This window comes from Natrix helvetica, assembly GCF_964273705.1.
Source record: "Natrix helvetica genome assembly, chromosome: 11".
In the NCBI taxonomy this organism is placed as follows: domain Eukaryota; kingdom Metazoa; phylum Chordata; class Lepidosauria; order Squamata; family Natricidae; genus Natrix; species Natrix helvetica.
The window spans coordinates 672,870-690,894 of record NC_138562.1 but is presented as its reverse complement, the minus strand read 5'-3'; the positions used below and the strand labels follow the sequence as shown (position 1 = coordinate 690,894).

The window sequence follows — 18,025 nt, the reverse complement described above, 5'->3', positions numbered from 1 at the left end:
GCGACTTTTCGCCACTCATGGCCTGCCCGACCTCCTGGTCTCCGATAACGGGCCCCAGTTCACGGCCATGCAATTTGAAACGTACTTAGCAGGTCAGGGAATTCGGCATGCCCTCGTCGCGCCATTTCATCCGGCATCAAACGGACAGGCGGAGAGAATGGTGCGATCCGCAAAAGAGGCCCTCGCTAGGATGGGTCCAGGTGATTGGCAAACACGCATTGATCATTACCTCTTAATTCAGCATATTACCCCCAGCGCAACGACGGGTAGGAGCCCCGCTGAACTACTCATGGGCCGCCGTCTATGGTCTCACCTGGACCGTCTTCACCCAAATTACTCTGCCACATCGCCCCCAGACTCTACAAGCAAAATTCGGAATTTTAGCATAGGGGATTCAGTATACGCCCACAACTATGCAGGGGGAACATTGTGGATGCCGGCAAAGGTAATCGGCATCACGGGTCCACGTTCATATTTGCTGGAGCTTGAAGATGGACGGAATTGGAAAAGGCACATAGATCAACTACGGGGTCACCTGACACACTCAGACATACGAGCCGAGAACGAAAACTATCTGCCAGCGCAAAGTCAGCCATCCGAGAGCCCAAACACAGAGGAACACGACACCTGTGAGCCCAGGATAGAGCCAGCGGTCGATTGCGAACCAGAACGGCGCCAAAGCGATGAAAGCCTGCAGACCCCCGAACGCGAAGCTGAAAGAACAGACGAACCCAATCCTACAACCACTCCCGCTCAACCCAAACTACGGCGTTCCACCCGGGTGAGACAAACACCCACTTATTTAAAAGACTATGTCACTAACCGGAATGCTCCATCTAAGAGGGGAGGGGTGTTAGATATTAACATATATCACAGCAAGTCTCCTCTCAGGTCCGCCGCTAAGGCGGAAAACAGGTATCACTCTGATTGGTCGAGAGGCGTACCCGATCCCTATAAAAGGGGAAACCTCAGGCCACAGAGCAAGCTGGATCACTACTACTACTAATAAAGAGCTGTTAAGTCACTACGTGTCTGGAGTCTGTTCTCTCGTTGCCCGAATCTAACACAATCTCTTAAATTTGATCTGTGGCTGGATTCACACATCTAGGTAGGTTGGGTGTGATTTGATTTAGCCATGATTTGTTGAATAAGGGACAGTGCCTGTGTTCATGCACCAAACTAATCCCCATGTAATTAGGGCTTGGTTCAAGATGCAAAACCCATTGAACAGGATTATAGTTCACTGGTTGAATGAAGACATTTCTATACATTTCCAAACGCTGAGATCCATTAAACACATTTGTTTAGAGCATTATTCCCACTATCTCCGACCCAGATTAACAGAACAACTGCAACAATCTTATTACACATCAAACAAAGCCTATTATGGCTTAATGTGAAACACTGATTCACAGAACCTGCTAAAATAACAATTGATCCTGAGCAACAACCAACCTTCTCTGAGTTTATCCTACTCTGACCAACCTTGGTCCAGCTGCCATGATTTAACCTTTTTGGATCCTACGCTAAGATGTTGTTGGAGCCTAATGTCCTGAAGCAGCCCAAGGCTCTTATGAAGAAATAACAGTAATTCCATTTCTGGCCAAGATAAAACTTTGCCCATCTCTGAAGCCTAAATTTTGATGTTTTACCTTAGAATTTCACCAAATCGCTCCTTCAACATAGGCTTATTTTTCAAGCCAATAGGAACCATGAACCTTGACTAACCAAGCCACATAATCTAAAGCAACAGTCCTACTTTGGAGAAAACTGAACCGCACGCTTACTTCCAAAGGCTCAGTTCTCTGCATCTCCGAGGCAGGTGTGAATGGGTGGAGCATATTAACCTGGCCAGGTGAGGCCAGTTTTAGCCCCCACGCTCGAGGGTGAAATAGCGTTTCTTCAGGCTGGCAGGTTGGAAAGAAGACCGTAGGAATCACGGTTTAGGGCGCTCCTGCACCATGGAGAGTCCTCTCCCGCGCGCCCTCCTCTTGCTCTTCCTCCTAGGCTGCACGACCGGCGAAGGTAGGAGGTATCCGTGTCTCCTTGACCCCTACAGAATGCCGATGCTGGACGACCCCAAGCAATGCCCGGGACGCTTGGACGCCTCCGGCACGTCTTCCTCCCCTCCGGACCCAGGGACGGCAAGCGCTAACAACCCGGCTGCGGAAGACACCAGCCGTCCCTGGGCTCTGCTAAGCGGCGTCTCAGCGGGAGAGATAAGCCGATCCCCCACGAAAGGGTCGAAGGGTAAGAAAGACTATGCCCTAAAGTAGTTGGGGAGGGGGGAATGAGTAATAGGATTGAGCAACCAGCCCTTTCTATCGCCTTGCTGCGCTATCCTCTGCGCCTTCCACCCTGCCTTAAGTAAAGAGCGCAAGTGATGGGACCCAGCTCACCATCACCGGGTCTCCTAGAAGTTTTGGGGCACACCGCGAGGAAGAAACTATCCAGAGCTTGCGGGGCATCGGTGATTACTTCCCTCTTAAGGGCTCTCTGCCGAGTAAGGTTCCTCTTCCATCGCTGCGCTGAGTGATTGGCCATTAACCAATCCTAAAAGGACAGCCGGCTTTGCAAATGTGTGTCGCAGCATGGATGCTCTGTGATACGGTAAATATTTTTAAATCTTAGATGCGGGCCTTGTTCCGGTGCAAGCTGAGCAGTGTCACAAATGGATTCAGGGACAGGTGACTCCCGTTGAGACCTTCCAATGCCCTACTGAACCCAATCATGCGGCCGATGTATTTTGCTGTGGCACCTGCACCACACCCTACTGCTGTTCATCCCCCAAAGATCACCTAGACCAGACAAGCTGTTCAAGGGTCATGGAAGAGACGGAGGACCAAGGAGCAGGAGAGATCTCACCTGAGGCTCCATGTAAGAGGATGAAGTCCATCTCTCAGTTGAGGAGCTATTTAGATTTTGAGTTTGGAAGAAGGGTACCTGGAAAAAGGGTGCACATTTGAGACGGTGAACTTCAGTTCCCAGAATTCCTCAGCCAGGTTGTGCTGGCTGGGGAGTTTTGGGAGTTGAAGTCCATGCTGCTTAAAGTAGCCAAGGTTCAGAGAGACTGGGCTAAATACTGTAAAGTACATGGCAGGAAATGCTAAATAACACTAGAGTGTGACTAGTTTAAAACTTTGTGAAGAGACAGCAATAAAACTAAGAGTAACACATTGGGAAGAAAAATGGAGGAAGCAGTCACAATCCATTCAATTGGCAAAAAAAAAACCCACCATAAAGCTGTAAGGACACAAGAACTAAGACATTTTACCTCTTCTCTAAAAATGTGTTAATATGCAAATCCTTGCCTCTTAAAATGTTCTTTTCTGCACCTCAGTCTTTTTTCCAAGCACACAGTGATTATGCTCATCTTTGTTCACCTTAGTGAAGTACTTAGCACTCATTTGTATAGCAATGAAAAACTGGGTGAGTTTTAGTTTTGGTTAATTGAATATCTTATAGCGTTGCCCACAGCCAGCACTGGTCATGAATGTATTCTCTTAATTTAGAGTGTGAGTTAACCAGATTAAGCATGCCTCATGAGTATAGCTATTGACTGTCAAACCAACATTTGGGTCTTTGGGTACAGGTTTGGTTTTTAAATACCTTATTGTGTTGCTGAAGGCTAAGAATGGTCAGATTAGTATTATTTTAACTCAGAGTTTGGATTATTCAGATTACTGGTGTCAATTCTCATGCCAATATTTGAGTCTTTGGTGTGCACCCAACTGGACAGTTTATGCTTCATACTATTGCAGATTCAGTTTTGTTCCTTTCAGTGCATTGACTGGTCCATTCCATTGTAAATAGGGTGACACAGAAATCTAGAAAAAAACCTCAGCAGTTAAAAACATAAAATCAGAAAATCCAGATTAAAATCTGATAAACCACAAAAGTAAAAGGGTGGGAGGAGCTTACACTTGGTTATTAATCAAATAAAGCATGAGAACAATTCTCTAGTAAAAAGAGGCATGTGGGCATCTTCTTGAAGAACAAAAAGAAAGGAGCCGAGATAAAGGAAAGCATGGCATTCAGATGTTTAGGAAAGTAACATCTGGCTTCCTATTTTTCAGCCACCATCAAAAACATTGGGTTAGTCCTGATAATAATTGGTGCCACATGCTTTTGCGTTTGGATTGCATTTGTCATCTTTCATTTCCGAGATCCCACTGAGATGATCATGCTGGACAATGAGCACCCAGAAATGGTTTTCGAGCTTCCTGCCCAAGCTCCAGTTGACCCTCCTATGCTTGGACCACCACCGGCTGCCTCTGGAAATCCTGATCCAACATCTCTGGGGCCTGAAGAGTGTCAAAGTTCCTCTGAGCTGCCCATAGCTGTGGCTGACTCACCGGATGGCTCTGGAAGTCCCATGGACAAGGAGACAATATCTCCAGCTGTTTTCCTAGAAGGCAATTTGGAGGTTCCATCTGAGGAAGAAGAAACAGCTCTTTAGCTACAGAGTTATTAGTTGATCCCCCTGGAGGCTGAGAATAAGCAAGCTCCAAAGCTCAGCCCATTTTTTATATTTTTTAGCATTAGGAACTGAACTACAGTTTAGACATTTCAAATGTCTAACTCTTCTTTAGCAGGCACTGCTCTGTTTGCTAAAATGGTCTTTCACGTGTGCTGTCCTCTTCCTGCCCCATATATCTTTTGGTTTACGTGGATTGTTTATCTTGGCTCTCCCACCCCCTCCCACCCCTGAACCCATAGTCAAGCATTTGAATTGCTCTTTTCAATCTCTCCATTGGAGGCTGGGATTGAAAAATATGGAGATCTCCCAGTCATGATTTGATGCCCGAGCAGTCCTTGGGTTTTTTATGGTCTGTTAGAAGAGAAAATGATAAGGAAAAGTTAAGGATACTTTTCCACTTAGCAAGAAGTCTTTTTCTAGAAAATGTGGCTTGCATGCAAGTGAAGGAAAGAGAAAATCTCTTTGCAAAACTTTATCTAACGTATAGAAATTACATCCTGCACCCTAAGATAAGATTACATCTCCCAGAATTCCTAGTTTCATTGGCTTAGAATTATGGGAATTGCAGGCCCAATGCATAGTCAGAGCAACAGGTTGGAGGAGACACTTCTAACTTAGGGCCCCATAGAGAAAACCCTGATCTTTCCTCTGCCCCAACCTTTTGATGACTTGAGAGAGTTCAAATGCTTGTCGAGACTCACAAAGCCATTTAAACTCGGGATGGCTGGTTTTGCTTTATTTTTATATTGGTGAAGGGATCTGCTTTTTAGAAAACAGTGTCTTTTGTTTCACGTTTCTCATTTGATTTAACCATTATTGATAAGACAAAGAACATGCTTTTTTTTTAAAAAAAAGACTTGTTTCTGTGTTTTAACCCTGAAAAGGAGTAGAGACACAAGGGGCTTGAGATGGTATTTTAATGCAACTATCAGTGCTGTTTTTATTGTATCTTTTGGAATGTAAGAATTCCCAATAAAGAATATTATGTGGTTATGTGATTCTTTAACTCTGGTTTCAGGTGTGTTCTTGCATCTGTGAACAGTTATTTGACATTATTAACTCCTGCTATGAATTCTTCTAAAAGCATCAAAGGATGCAGGGTGAGGTAGGCAACAAAGATGGGTTTCCGGTTCTTTCTGTGGATGGCAGAGGTGCTCTTCTTTAAAAAGATGTTGCTCTTTCAGAGAGGATGGTCACCCATGTGATCTATTTGGTTTTGGCAATATGTGAACTCTGCCATTGTGGTATTCCTAGTGGGGTTCTGGGCTTCATAGCTTAGCAGCTTCTCCAACTCAACCCAGACTGGCTTAGTGTAGGCATGGGCAGCAACCCAGGTTCAAACTATTGTGCCAGTGCAGCTGCTTAGCCTTCAGCTGACCTGGTGTGGCATTTTTATGAATTCCATTTTGTTGACTCATGCATGTAGTATTTACATTGATTTGATAATACAAATCTGTGGCTGGATTCACACCTAGCTTGATAGGGCATGATTTGACTTAGCCATAATTTATTGAATAAACCGCAGCAGCTGGGTTTGTACATGTTAAAAAGTTAAAATTCATTAAAAACGTTTGTCCATGGCATTAAATGCAACAATCCGATTCCCACAATATCTCCAACCTGGACTAACCAAACACAACTGCAGTGTTTTTATTACACATCAAGTCCAAAACAAACTCTATTATAGCTTAACAGGAAAGTCTGATTCACAAAAACTACTAAGATAACAATTGATCTTCCGTGAGAAACAACCTTCTTTGACCTTACCAGAATCTAACATGTTATGGGAACCTAATGATGGGCACACTGTTCTGGGGCAGCCTGGGCTTCTTAGGAAGAAACGAGAGCCACCCCACTTTTATCCCTGCTAAAACTCTGAACCCCATTTTTAGCCAAGGATATCCCACAGATGCACTCTTTAATTTTCAAAACCAAATCAGGAACCTTAACTAACCAAGTGATCTACGTCCAAGCACCAGTCCTCCTTGGGAGTAGGCCGAACCCCACATCCATTTCCAATGGGTCAGTTCCAGGCTTCTTCGCACCAGGACAAGTGTGACTGGGTGGAGAAGGGTCCTATTAACCTGGCCAGCTGATGCTAGTTGCTTTTCCTGCGCCTTAGAGCGCGATAAAGGAGTTCTTCAGCCTAGCGGGTTGGGAACAGGAGGTAGGAACAGGGATCCCGGTTTAGGGCGCATCATGGAGAGGCTCCTCCCCCGCGTCCTTCTCTTGCTCTTCCTCCTAGGTTGCACGGCCTGGGAGGGTAGGAGGGACGCGAATCGTCTCGACCCCTATGGAGCACCGTTGCTGGACGACCTCATGCAATGCCCGGCACACTTGAATGTATCCGGGGCTTCTTCCTTACACCGAGCCCAAACCTCCCCTATGGGCCGGGGAAAGGCAGGCGCTGGCGACCCGTCGGCGGAAGAGATCAGCTACCCCTGGACTCTGTTTAGCGGCGTTTCAGCTGGCGAGATTAGCCGATTGTCCGCGGAAGAATCGACAGGTAAGAAAGGTTATATTATTCGAGGGTTAGGGGTGTTGTGGGTTGCTCCAATCGCCCCCCTTTATTTCCTTATTGCGCGGTACTTCGTGCCTTTCGTCTGCGCTAAGTGAAGAGCGCAAGTGACGGGGCGCGTTGAACACCGCCGAGTAAAGTGGGAGGAGAAGATGTTGGGGTACACCTGGTGGAAGTAAGTCTTCGGAGTTGCCATAGCACAAATGGTTACTCTCCTTCTCTTAAGGGCTCAGAAAGATGTCTTTAACAGCATTATTTCTTTTGCTCTGAAATTTTCCTTTGTGGAGCGGTGTTATAACCATAACCATTTTAAAAAATTCTTATGAACCACTTTCTTAAAGTACCATGCTCAGGTTTGCCCATTTCCCCCCCAAAATGTGGTTTGTGAGTTGAGGGATGGACTTTACCATGTTTCTCCCACTCTCTAACCTAAATTATAAGATGGTTATCTGCCCCTGGAATTTGACCATTAACTCAGGGGTGACCAACTTGGCAACTTCAAGACTTGTGGACTTCCAACTCCCAGAATTCCCCAGTTGTCCTCTGGAAAATGGGACTGAGGCATGACTGGCAGGGGAATTCTAGGAATTGAAGTCTGCAAGTCTTGAAGTTGCCAATGTTAGTCCCCCCTGGTCTAACTGCTCCTAGAGATAGAGCCAGCTTTGCAAACATATGTGTGCAGCAGGAGTTATTTGTATGCTTTGTTTCATTTTTTAATCTTAGATGCTGGGGTTCTTCTTATGGAAGGTGAGCAATGTAACAAATGGGTGCATGGAAAGGCAAGTCCTGTTGAAACGTTCCCTTGTCCCACCCAACATAACCAACAGGACATGTTTTGCTGTGGCATCTGCACGGCCTCCTACTGCTGTTCCTCCACAAAGGAGCGCCTGGATCAGGCAAGCTGTTCGAAGATGATTAAGAAGACAGAAGACCACAGGGCAGTGCTGTTTGCTGTGACCCCACTTGAGAAGTCAAGTAAGAGGATGAGGTCCATACCTTAGTTGAGGGGTATTTTGATTTTGATTTTGGAAGTGTGAAGGGTAAACCAGTGTGCCTCAAAGTTGGTAACTTTGACATGTGTGGACTTCAGCTCCTAGAATTCCTGAGCCAGCCCCCATTGGCTGAGGACCGTTAGAAGTTGAAGCCCACCCTTCTTAAAGTTGGCCAAGGTTGAGAAACAACATGTTAAAGAAATCCATAGGAGACAATATTAGGCAATTGCACCAAACATAACCAGGGTTTGATCAGGTTAATGAGGATAAGACACAGCTAGGAATTTTGAATATAACAAACTGGGAAGAGAATTGAAGAAAGCAGTCAACAAACCATAAAGGCATGTTCATAAGGACCACAGGAACTTATTTTTCAGAATAAATTCAGAATTTTTCAGATGTATTAATATGCAAATCCTTGTCTAGCAGTTGGCTGCAAAATCTTTATTGCCTGTCAGTCCCATTTGCAGAGTGCCCATTGGTTGTGTTCATCCCGGTTAAATACTAAGCAATATTCTTTATACAGGAATGCAACACTTGGTTAGCTTATTTTTGTATATTATTGTGTTGCACAGGGCCAGTGATGGTCATAGATGAGTTTTACCTTAACCACTAACCAGATTAAGCGTGGTGCATGAATGCAGCTGCTGATTCTCAAACTACAGCTTCAGTCTTTGGTGTGCACTCAGCCAGGACAGTTAGTTCAGCATCATATTATTGCAGAATCAAACAATTGTTTTATTTAAACTCTAGTAGACCCTGACTGGTATGCAAAATTAGGGGGGGGGGACCTTTAAATTATTAAAAACATAAAATTGGTCAGGCCAACTAAAACCACCTGATAAAATAACAAAGTCAACAAAATGCTTTCAAGTTTAATCAGGGAAAGCATGGGAACAGTTCTATAGAAAGGAGAGGAATTGGGGTCTGCTGGAACCAAAGAGGGAGGAGTTCATGGGAGGTAGGGCATGCAACCAGATATTTAGGAGAACAAGTAACATATGGCTTCTTATTTTTCAGCCAACAACATTCGGTTAGTCCTTGCAGTAATTGGTGTTGCGTGCATTTGCGTTTGGATAGCAATGGTGGTTTCCTATTTCCAAGATGAGAAGATCACCCTCAATCAGCAAAGACCTAGCAATGAGGGCTTAGATGTGGAATGTGAGCATGCTGCATCCAGACAAGCTGCCTCTGGAAATCCTGATCCATCATCCTAGTGGCTGAAGAGTGCCAAAGATCCTCCAAGTCACCCGTGGCTGCAGCCATTTCATCTGGTAGCTCTGGAAGTCCCATGGAATAAAACACAGCTATTCAACTACAGATTTAGTGATTGATCCCTCTGGGGGTTGGGATTAAGCAAGCCCCAAAACTCAGCATTGGTGTCATCATCTTTTTTAACATTAGGATCAGAACTATTCTCTTTTTTAATATCTAAAATTCTAAATCATCTTTAGAAGGTACTGCTCTGTTTGCTTTGACTTACTGGTACATGGATTGTTTATGTGGGTTTTTCCCCTCCTCTCACATACCTGAACCCCTGGTCTATGCATTTGAGTAGCCCTCTTTAATGTCTCCATTGGTGGCTGGGATCAGATGTCTCCCAGCCATGACTTTCAAAGGGATCTTGATACCTGAGCAGTCCTTGTTTGCATAGTATCCAAGAAGAGAAAATGATAGTTATAGGTACTTTTCCACTTAGCAATAAGTCTCTCCCGAAAATATGTGGCTTGTAAGCAGTTGGAGGAGAGGAAGAAGTTCTTTGCAAAAATATTATCCAATCCAGTGTTTCTTAACCTACACAACGTTAACATAAATAAACTTCAACTCCCAGAATTCCGGAGCCAGCCATGGTGGCTGGGAATTCTTGAAATCCTAGTATTTGAAAGGTGCCACACTTAAGAAACACTGATCCAATGCATTGAAATTACCTTCTTCACCTTAGCTAAAACTGCATGTTCCAAAATTCCTAGTTTCATTGGCTTAGAATTGAAGTCCCACAGCCTATTCAGAGTAATAGGTTGGACAAGACATTGCTGAGGTAGAGAACCGCCCCTCTTCCCTTTTCTGATGACTTGAGAGAGTTCAAATATTAGTGGAGGCAAACCAAAGGCAGAGTAAGTGACCATTTCAATGTTGGGTGGGGTGATTTGGTCTTCATATTTAATGGAAAATGTGCTGTTTAAAAATATACCTTTTTAAAAACTCTTCATATTTGCTTTAACAACTGATTGACAAGGCAAGGACCATACTTTAAAACAAAACAGGAAGGTTGTATAGTTGCTGCTGTGGTAACCCTTAAAGAGGAATAGGTAGGCAAGGGGTTTGAAATGCTTTTAAAATGGAACTGTCCACACTGTTTTTATTGTAACTTTCTGAATGTAACAATCATCAATAAATAATGTGTTTGTGTGATGTTTTAAACCTGGTTTCTGGTGGATTCTACCCTCTCTGAAGAGGCTCTACATGGGGTTTTGGGGTCCTGCCATGAATTTTGAGAGTATCAAAGGATGCAGGATGAAGTAAGCAACAAATATACGTTTCTGGTTCATTCCATGGCAGGCAGATAACATGGGTGACCATCCTCAGAGGGTTGGTTCTATTTGGTTCTTAACAATATGTGAGCTCAGCCATTGTATTCATAGCAGCTTCTCCAACTTAACCCAAACTAGTATTGTAGGTTTGTAAGGCAAACCAAGTTTAACCTGTTGCCAGTGCAGCTGCTCGCCCTTTGGCTGGTCTGGTGTGGCATTTTTATGGAGCTGTCTTTTGGTGCCACAAATGTAACATTTAAGCCAATCTCATAAATTTAGTCTGTGGCTGGATTCAAACATGTAGCTTAGGCAGGGCATGATTTGATTTAACCATAGGTCATTGAATAAGCCACAGTACCTGGATTCCTATACTAATCCATAAACTAATCCCCATGTTATGGTACAAAACACATTGACCAAGATTATGTTCCACTGGCTGAACTGACACTTTTCTAAAAAATGTTAAAAGGTTAAAATCCATTAAGCGCATTTGTCAATGCCATGAAATGTAAGTCATCTCCCCACAATATCTTCAACTTGGGCTAACAAATCTCAACTGCAGCTTTCTACAACACACCCAGCACAAACAAACTACAGTATTAAGGTTTACCAATAAAGGAGAATATTTGTAATTCAGGATTGAAATGAGGGGTCTTTGGTGGTCTCTGAGCTTGGTGGTTTTCTTGCAAATGTTTCATTACCCAACTAGGTAACATCAGTGTAAATCTAGTCTGGGTAATGAAACATCTGCAAGAAAACCAGACTCAGAGAGCATCAAGCGCCCCCCCCCCCCATTTATTATGGCTTAATGTGGAAGTTTGATTCACAAAACCTGCTACAACAACCTTTAAGGCTGGACCACAAACACCATTCTTCACCCAAATCTAGCATGTTGTGTGAACCTAACATTGTCCTAGTATAGTCTAGGACTCTTATGAAGAATTGAGAACCATGTTACTTTTAGCCAGGGTAAAACTTTGTCCAACTAGAAACACCAAATGTTGACATTTTAGCCAAAGATGTCCCATAAGCAGTCTTGACTTTGATTAATCTTCAAAACCACCAGGAATCAGGAATTTTAAGCCAGTTTTCTAGCTCCAAACACCAGTCCTACTTTGGAGTAAACCAAAGCCCACACCCAACCCAGGGATTAGTGTCTATATTGCAGGCTCCTGCACCAGGTGAGGTGTGAATGGGTGGAGTAGGTTCCTATCAAGTCAATTGCTTTCCCTAGCCTTAATAAAGCGGTAGGTCAGACCGGGAGGGTAGGGAAGAAGACGCAGATTACAACCGAGGGAGCTTCTGTACCATGGAGAAGCCTCTGCCCAGCGCTCTCCTCTTGTTGTTCTTCCTAGGATGCACCGCTGGGGCGGGCCGGAGTGACACCTGCCGCCTTGGGCTCTACGGGGTGCCGCTGCTTGACGCCTCCGAGGAGTCTTGCTTACAGCGAGCCCCAAGGTCCCCTACGCGCCCAGGAAAGACACGCGCTGCCGAGCCGCCGGCGAAGGAGACCAGCCGGCCCTGGATTCGCCTCGGCGCCTCGGCGCAAGAGGTTAGCCGTTCTCCCACCGACCCACCAGGTAAGGAGGCGTGTGGTCAACAGCGGTTGGGGAAGGAGCAGTGAATGGCGGGGTAGCTGCAACTCCTGGCTTTCCTTCGCTGTGCCGCCTTTCGCCTGCGCAAAGTTAAAAGCGCAAATTGTGCAAAGCTGTTTGAAGAGTTTCCTGCTGGGGAGGGGCCCCGCGTTCTTCACCCCCAGCTGAGGGGACACGAGAATCTGCTGGAGATTTACGGGTGCACCTCGAGGAAGAAAGTTTTCGGGACTGGCCTGGCACAAATGCGTATTCTCTTAAGGGCGGTCTTCCGAGTCAACCGTCTAACTCCTCCATTGCTGTGCTGAGTTGAGAATAGTGTTGGATGACCCTCTGTATACCATCATCTACGCCGTTTACAAGGCCCCTCATTTTAAAAAAATATGTTAGATGGCATTGCAAACTAAAAACTAAGTACTTAAGTACAAGTTGTAAGGAAGCTAATCATAGTTATGATGTTTTCCTTGTCCCTACAACTTGGCCATTATTCCTAAGAATTAGCTCTGCAAATATATGAGTGCAGCAGGAGTTATTCACATGCTCTTTTTTTTTCTAAATTAGAAGCTGGGGTTCTTCTTATGGAAGGTGAACAATGCAACAAATGGGTTCATGGAAAGGCAAGTCCTGTTGAGACTTTCCACTGCCCCACCCAAGATAACAAATGGGAGGAGATGTTTTGCTGTGGCACCTGCATGGCCTCCTACTGCTGTTCCTCCACAAAGGAGCGCCTGGACCAGGCAAGCTGTTCCAAGGTTGTTAGGACAGAGAACCAAGAGCCTGATGGACCCACAGTTGAGAAGATCCGTAAGATGACATCCATCTCTCATTTGGGGGGGGGGGCATTTGTATATTAACTGTAAAAGAGGGTTTTCTTCAGCACAGACAATCCCATGAGTGAGTGTGGGTCTTGACTTACTCCAAAATAAGTCTGGTGCTTGGAGCTAGAAAATAGGCTCAGTTAGCATTCTTGATTCCTGTTGGTTTTGAAGATTAGAAGACAAAACTGCTTTTGGTGATATCTTTGGCTAAAATGTCAATGTTTGGAGTTGGGCAAAGTTTTAGTCTGGCTAAAAGTGGGATGTGTCTCAATTCTTTATAAGAGGCCTAGACTATACTAGGACACTGTTAGGTTCACACAACATGCTAGATGTGGGTGAAGAATGTTCTTTGTGGTCCAGCCTCAATGGTTGTCATTGAGTGGTGTAACTTAATATTCTCAAACTTGGCACCTTTGACTCCTAAAATTCCTCAGTCTGTCATGCTAGTTGGAGACTTCTTGGAGTCAACATACTTCAAAATTGCAAGGTTTTGAGAAATACTGGATTAAATAAAAATGCATAGCAGGAAACTACCTAGATATAACTAGATAATTGCCTAGAGCTAAGTAGGCCTGGACTAGGTTAATACTTGGATGAGAGATGGCTAGGAATTGTGAGAATAACACATTGTGAGGAAAAATGAAAGCAGTGAAACTCAACTTCCATACCATTCCCAAGAAAAACCATAAAGATGTATTCATAGATGCACAGGTACATGAGCCAATCAAACTTTACCTCTTCCTAATATATTAATATGCAAATAGAGGTAATTCTCAATATAAATTTTGGGCTCAATTGTGGTTTTAAGTAAAAAATGTAAGTGAGTTTTGCCCCATTTTATGACACTTCTCACCACATTTGTTAATTTGCAGTTCTTAAATTAGTAACATGGTTAAATGAATCTGGATTCCCCATTGACTTTGTTTATCAGAAGTTTGCAAAAGAGGATCATGTGACCTGGGGACACTGCAATAGTTGTCAAGCATCTGAATGTTGATCATGGGGATGCAGGAATGGTCATAAGTGTGAAAAATGGTCATAAGTCACTTTTTTCAGTGCCTTTGTAACTTTGACCCGGTGTAAGGGGAGGACTACCTGGCAGTTGGCTGGCAAAGCCATCTTTACTGACTGTCAGTCCTGTTTGCAAAGCGCAGCAGTTGTTAAAGCCTCATTTGTGCAGCAGTGAACTGGGCAATTAGATATTTTGGTAGCTAATTCTGTTGTCCAAGCCCAGAGATGGTTGTTGATTTGTATCTTTAGTCAGAGTATGGATTAATCAAATTAAGTCTGTTGTATGAGTGTAGCTGCTGACTCTGAAACCAACATTGGAGTCTTTGATGTGCATCCAACCTGCACAGTTTATGCCTCTTGTTATTGTTGACCCAGGAAATTGTTTTATTAATTTTTAATTTATTGGCTGCCCAACTTTGGATGGCATATAAAACTAGAAAAAAACATGCAAAGTTAAAAATATAAAGTAGGCAGCCAAGCCTGAAATAATTTGGTAAATAACAAATTCAGCGAAATAAAGGGGGGGGGGTGTTTAAACTTCTAATCAACAAAGCATGACTGGTAACCATGGATAATTGTTAAGCACACAGACAAGTTAGATAGTAGTTTTAAAACTTAACACTTTTATTGCTTAGCACCATTCAGAATCCAGCCAGACCTTTGTGTTGTAACTAAATCCATGACTGCTAAGACTCTGTTCTGCAGATGTTGACTCTGGCTGGTAAATAACTTTTAGTGCCCAGGATCATATATCACACTAAATAATTATGGTTGGCAATCTGGGAACCCAGCTTTCTGCAGCCTGTAAATCATTGCTTAGCAGGTTATCCTATTATGAATTCAGCAAGCCAGAATGACTAGGTATGAAACTCTGCAAACCTAATGGGCAAATTCATTCACAGTGGTGCAGGTTACTGGGAAGAAGAGGCGGAAGTCTGTTACTAATGCAGAACAATTCTCTAGAAAGGGGAGGCATTTGGGGATCTGCTGGAAGAATCAAAGAGGAAAGGGACTCATGAGAGAGAGTGCATGGCACACAAATCTTTAGGAGAACAAGTACAGGTAGTATTCAACTTACAACCACAATTGAGCCCAAACGGTTTGTTAAATGAGACATTGTTAAGTGAGTTTTGCCCCATTTGACAACCTTTCTTGAAATAGTCATTAAGTGAATCACTGCAGTTGTTAAACTGGTAACGTTAAGTGAGTCTGACTTTGCTTGTCAAAAGGTCACAAATGGGGATCACATGATCCCTAGGACACTGGAACCATCATATATATGAATTTTGATCAAGTGACGATGGGAATGCTGCAGCTTGGTGGTAGGTTGAAAGATGGTCATAAGTCACTTTTTCCAGTGCCATTGTAACTGAACGGTCAGTAAATGAACTTCTTAAGTCAAGTAACAACTGGCCCCTTATTTTTCAGATGCCCCCAGCGTCCTTGAGTTCATCGCTATAGCACTTGCGCTCAGCACCTCTTTCATTGTGTTCTTCTGCATACTGCGCTATCGGCTGGAATGCTTGGCGGCCCAGGAGGCACAAAGAGTGGCTAATGCCCAGCTGGACTTGGTCCGTGGGATTCCTGCCACATCTGTCATTGACAGTCCTCTGCCTGAAAGGGCTGCCTCCACAGCTCCTGATCCTCCATCCTCGGGGCCTGAAGAATCCCAGAGTTCCTCTGAGCTGCCCACGGCTGTGGCCAATGTGCTTTGGGGTTCTGGAAATCCCATTCGTGAAGTAATGAAACTACCCATATTTATCCTAGGAGGGCCATTGGGGGTTGTACCTGAAGAAGAAAAAGAGGAAGAGGAGGAGGAGGAGGAGGAGGAGGAGGAGACAGATTTTTAACTGGAGTGAGAAGAAATTAAGCAAGCCCCAAGCTCAGTCCTGAGCATTGGCGTCATTAGCTTTTTTAGCATTAGGAACTATTCTTTTTTAACATCTCCTTTTTAGCAGGTGCTGCTCTGTATCCTAGAAATGTCTTTCACTTGTGTGCTACCCATTCCCTGACCCACATAACCTTTGGTTTACATGGATTATCTTGCTTCTTCCCCTCCTTTCACACCACTGAACCCCTAGTTGAGATATTTGAATTGCTCTCTTCAATCTTTCCATTGGAGAGTGGGATTAGAAGATATGGTGTTCTCCCAGCCATGACTCTCAAAGGGGACTTGAGACCTTATTTTAGCCAACATTATTTTAAATGCTCTGTAAAAAGAACAGCTGATAGATAAGGGCACTTTTCCATTTGGCAGGAAGTTTCTTTCTTAAACCGTGGTTTGCATGCAAGTGGAGGAGAGGAAAAAATCTCTTTGCAGAAACTATATCCAACATATATTGAAACTGCCTTCTGCACCCTAGCTCCCAGAATTCCCAGTTTCATTGGTTTAGAATATTGGGAACTGCAGTCTCCATGCATACTCAGAGCAACAGGGTGGATGAGATACTTCTAGCTTAGGGATCAGGTAGAGAAACTCCCAATTTCTCTTCTATCCACCACAAACACACTTTTTGATGACTTGAGAGAGTTCAAATGCAAATGGAGACACAACAAAGCCAGAATAAATGGCCATTTAAAACACTAGGTGGGTGATTTTGCTTTATTTTTATATTTGGTGAGGGGTATGCATTTTAGAAAACACAAATGTCTTTTGTTTCACTTTTTTCATTTGTTTTAGTCACTATTAATAAGACAAAAGTGTGCCTTTTTAAACAGGAAAGGTTGTGTGACTTTTGCTGCTTTAGCAAAAGATGAATAGATGAATAGATGCTTTTACAATGCAACCATCAACTGCAAACGTATTGTCAATTATTGTACAATTGTACTGTCCCTCTGAATGTAACAATCATCAATAAAGAATATGTGGTTGTGTGATGTTTTAATCCTGCTTTCTGATGCATTCTTGAATAGCTAAAAAGGCTCCTCCACTCATTACTTGCCATGAATTCTTCTAAAAGCATCAAAGGATTCAGGGTGAAGTAAGCAACAAAAGATAAAAGTTTCTAGTTCATAACGTGGCTGGCAGTTGTGCTTTTTTTCTTAAATGTTGCCCTTTCAGGGTGTGGACTTGGTTGTTCCTCTGGGACTCTGGGTCACACTCAGGAATTCAAACTTCCATGTTGGAAATAGTTCCTGCTAGTTTGTAAGTCTAGGTACTCCTCAACTGACAATGGTTGCTTAGTGACCATTTGTAGTTATAACAGATCCTCCAAAAAGTACTTACGACATGAAGTTATTTAAAAAAACCTTTCCCCTTCAAATCCTATAACGTTTTCTTTTTTATTTGTATAATGTTAATATATTTTAGCTTTTTATTTTTTGTTATATTGATGCATTCTCATTGTGCTTTTCTTTATTTTATTCTATTATATTGCTTCTGGTTACATTGCTTTCATTTTTATTATAAGCTATCGAGTAATTCCACAGCCAGATAGGCGGCAACACATTTAAAAAACAAGCAAGGTGCCCATAAGGCAACTGCCTTAGCAGGGAGTTGTGTGGCATATAATAAATGCATTTTAAGTATTTGTCAGATTTACACTTTAGAAGTCCAAAATAGCTTGCATGGGAAGATCTCGTTGTTATATTCTCACAATAGTAGTGTGCTGTAGATTGGCTCAAAGTGAATTTTCAAAGCGAGATTTGAACCTTCACCCTATGAGCAACTGTACAACTTTGGCTACCCTGCCTATCTCTAAAGTGCTGCCTACAAGACAAAACAATCAGAAAAGAAAAGAAACTAAACCAAGACCAGCATGCGCTGATTCCTTTCCCAGATGCAAGAAAATAAGGGGCTACATTCTTAGCTCAGCAAGAATGCGGGAGAAAACTCTAAAAGGTGGATAAAATTATGGTATAAAGTTATATATTATTTCTTTAAGAAAGGCACCTAAAGTCAGTCTTGATAAGTGAACTGCAGAGTGATCATAATGTAAAGTCAGGTTGTCCTGACACTTCTAACTCTGCCAAAAGTATTTACAGTGTTCCTTTTTTAAGCACTGGGAAAAGTATATCTGAAGGACCTTTAAGTCCTGCTGAGTTGTTCTTCCACTGAGCAACTTTAAGATAGGTAGGCTTAAC

General features: G+C 43.3%; 3 protein-coding genes across 5 annotated transcripts; all 3 read left to right on the top strand.

The window, feature by feature from the left end:
* Positions 1–1,522: 1,522 nt before the first annotated feature.
* Positions 1,523–5,320, top strand: LOC309397608 (uncharacterized protein). 2 transcript variants are annotated; one of them, XM_081963748.1, is made up of 3 exons: positions 1,523–2,250; positions 2,632–2,877; positions 4,167–5,320. In XM_081963748.1, the coding sequence occupies exons 1-3, from the start codon at positions 1,962–1,964 to the stop codon at positions 4,457–4,459; spliced, it is 828 nt and encodes a 275-aa protein (XP_081819874.1). In that variant the 5' UTR covers positions 1,523–1,961; the 3' UTR covers positions 4,460–5,320. The 2 variants fall into 2 exon arrangements, with proteins under 2 accessions (XP_081819874.1, XP_081819873.1); XM_081963747.1 differs by having other exon boundaries at positions 1,529–2,250; positions 4,077–5,320.
* A 1,227-nt stretch (positions 5,321–6,547) lies between these two features.
* LOC309397899 (uncharacterized protein) lies at positions 6,548–10,411 on the top strand. Of its 2 annotated transcripts, none has more exons than XM_081964325.1 (3): positions 6,548–6,986; positions 7,722–7,986; positions 9,011–10,411. In XM_081964325.1, the coding sequence occupies exons 1-3, from the start codon at positions 6,680–6,682 to the stop codon at positions 9,096–9,098; spliced, it is 660 nt and encodes a 219-aa protein (XP_081820451.1). In that variant the 5' UTR covers positions 6,548–6,679; the 3' UTR covers positions 9,099–10,411. The 2 variants fall into 2 exon arrangements, with proteins under 2 accessions (XP_081820451.1, XP_081820450.1); XM_081964324.1 differs by having other exon boundaries at positions 6,556–6,986; positions 7,722–7,973.
* A 1,330-nt stretch (positions 10,412–11,741) lies between these two features.
* Positions 11,742–16,827, top strand: LOC309397895 (uncharacterized protein). The gene is made up of 3 exons (XM_081964312.1): positions 11,742–12,101; positions 12,675–12,917; positions 15,371–16,827. Exons 1-3 carry the CDS (start codon positions 11,831–11,833, stop codon positions 15,790–15,792), a joined length of 936 nt encoding a protein of 311 aa, XP_081820438.1. The 5' UTR covers positions 11,742–11,830; the 3' UTR covers positions 15,793–16,827.
* The last annotated feature ends 1,198 nt before the right edge of the window (positions 16,828–18,025 follow it).

Excerpts from the sequence above, each read along its gene's own strand:
- LOC309397895 (XM_081964312.1), top strand. The coding sequence starts at position 11,831 with ATGGAGAAGCCTCTGCCCAGCGCTCTCCTCTTGTTGTTCTTCCTAGGA. Across the intron at positions 12,102-12,674 it reads TTCTCCCACCGACCCACCAG|AAGCTGGGGTTCTTCTTATG; the intron begins GTAAGGAGGCGT and ends TTTCTAAATTAG. Across the intron at positions 12,918-15,370 it reads ACCCACAGTTGAGAAGATCC|ATGCCCCCAGCGTCCTTGAG; the intron begins GTAAGATGACAT and ends CTTATTTTTCAG.
- LOC309397899 (XM_081964324.1), top strand. The coding sequence starts at position 6,680 with ATGGAGAGGCTCCTCCCCCGCGTCCTTCTCTTGCTCTTCCTCCTAGGT. Across the intron at positions 6,987-7,721 it reads GTCCGCGGAAGAATCGACAG|ATGCTGGGGTTCTTCTTATG; the intron begins GTAAGAAAGGTT and ends TTTTAATCTTAG. Across the intron at positions 7,974-9,010 it reads GACCCCACTTGAGAAGTCAA|CCAACAACATTCGGTTAGTC; the intron begins GTAAGAGGATGA and ends CTTATTTTTCAG.
- LOC309397608 (XM_081963747.1), top strand. The coding sequence starts at position 1,962 with ATGGAGAGTCCTCTCCCGCGCGCCCTCCTCTTGCTCTTCCTCCTAGGC. Across the intron at positions 2,251-2,631 it reads CCCCACGAAAGGGTCGAAGG|ATGCGGGCCTTGTTCCGGTG; the intron begins GTAAGAAAGACT and ends TTTAAATCTTAG. Across the intron at positions 2,878-4,076 it reads GATCTCACCTGAGGCTCCAT|CCACCATCAAAAACATTGGG; the intron begins GTAAGAGGATGA and ends CCTATTTTTCAG.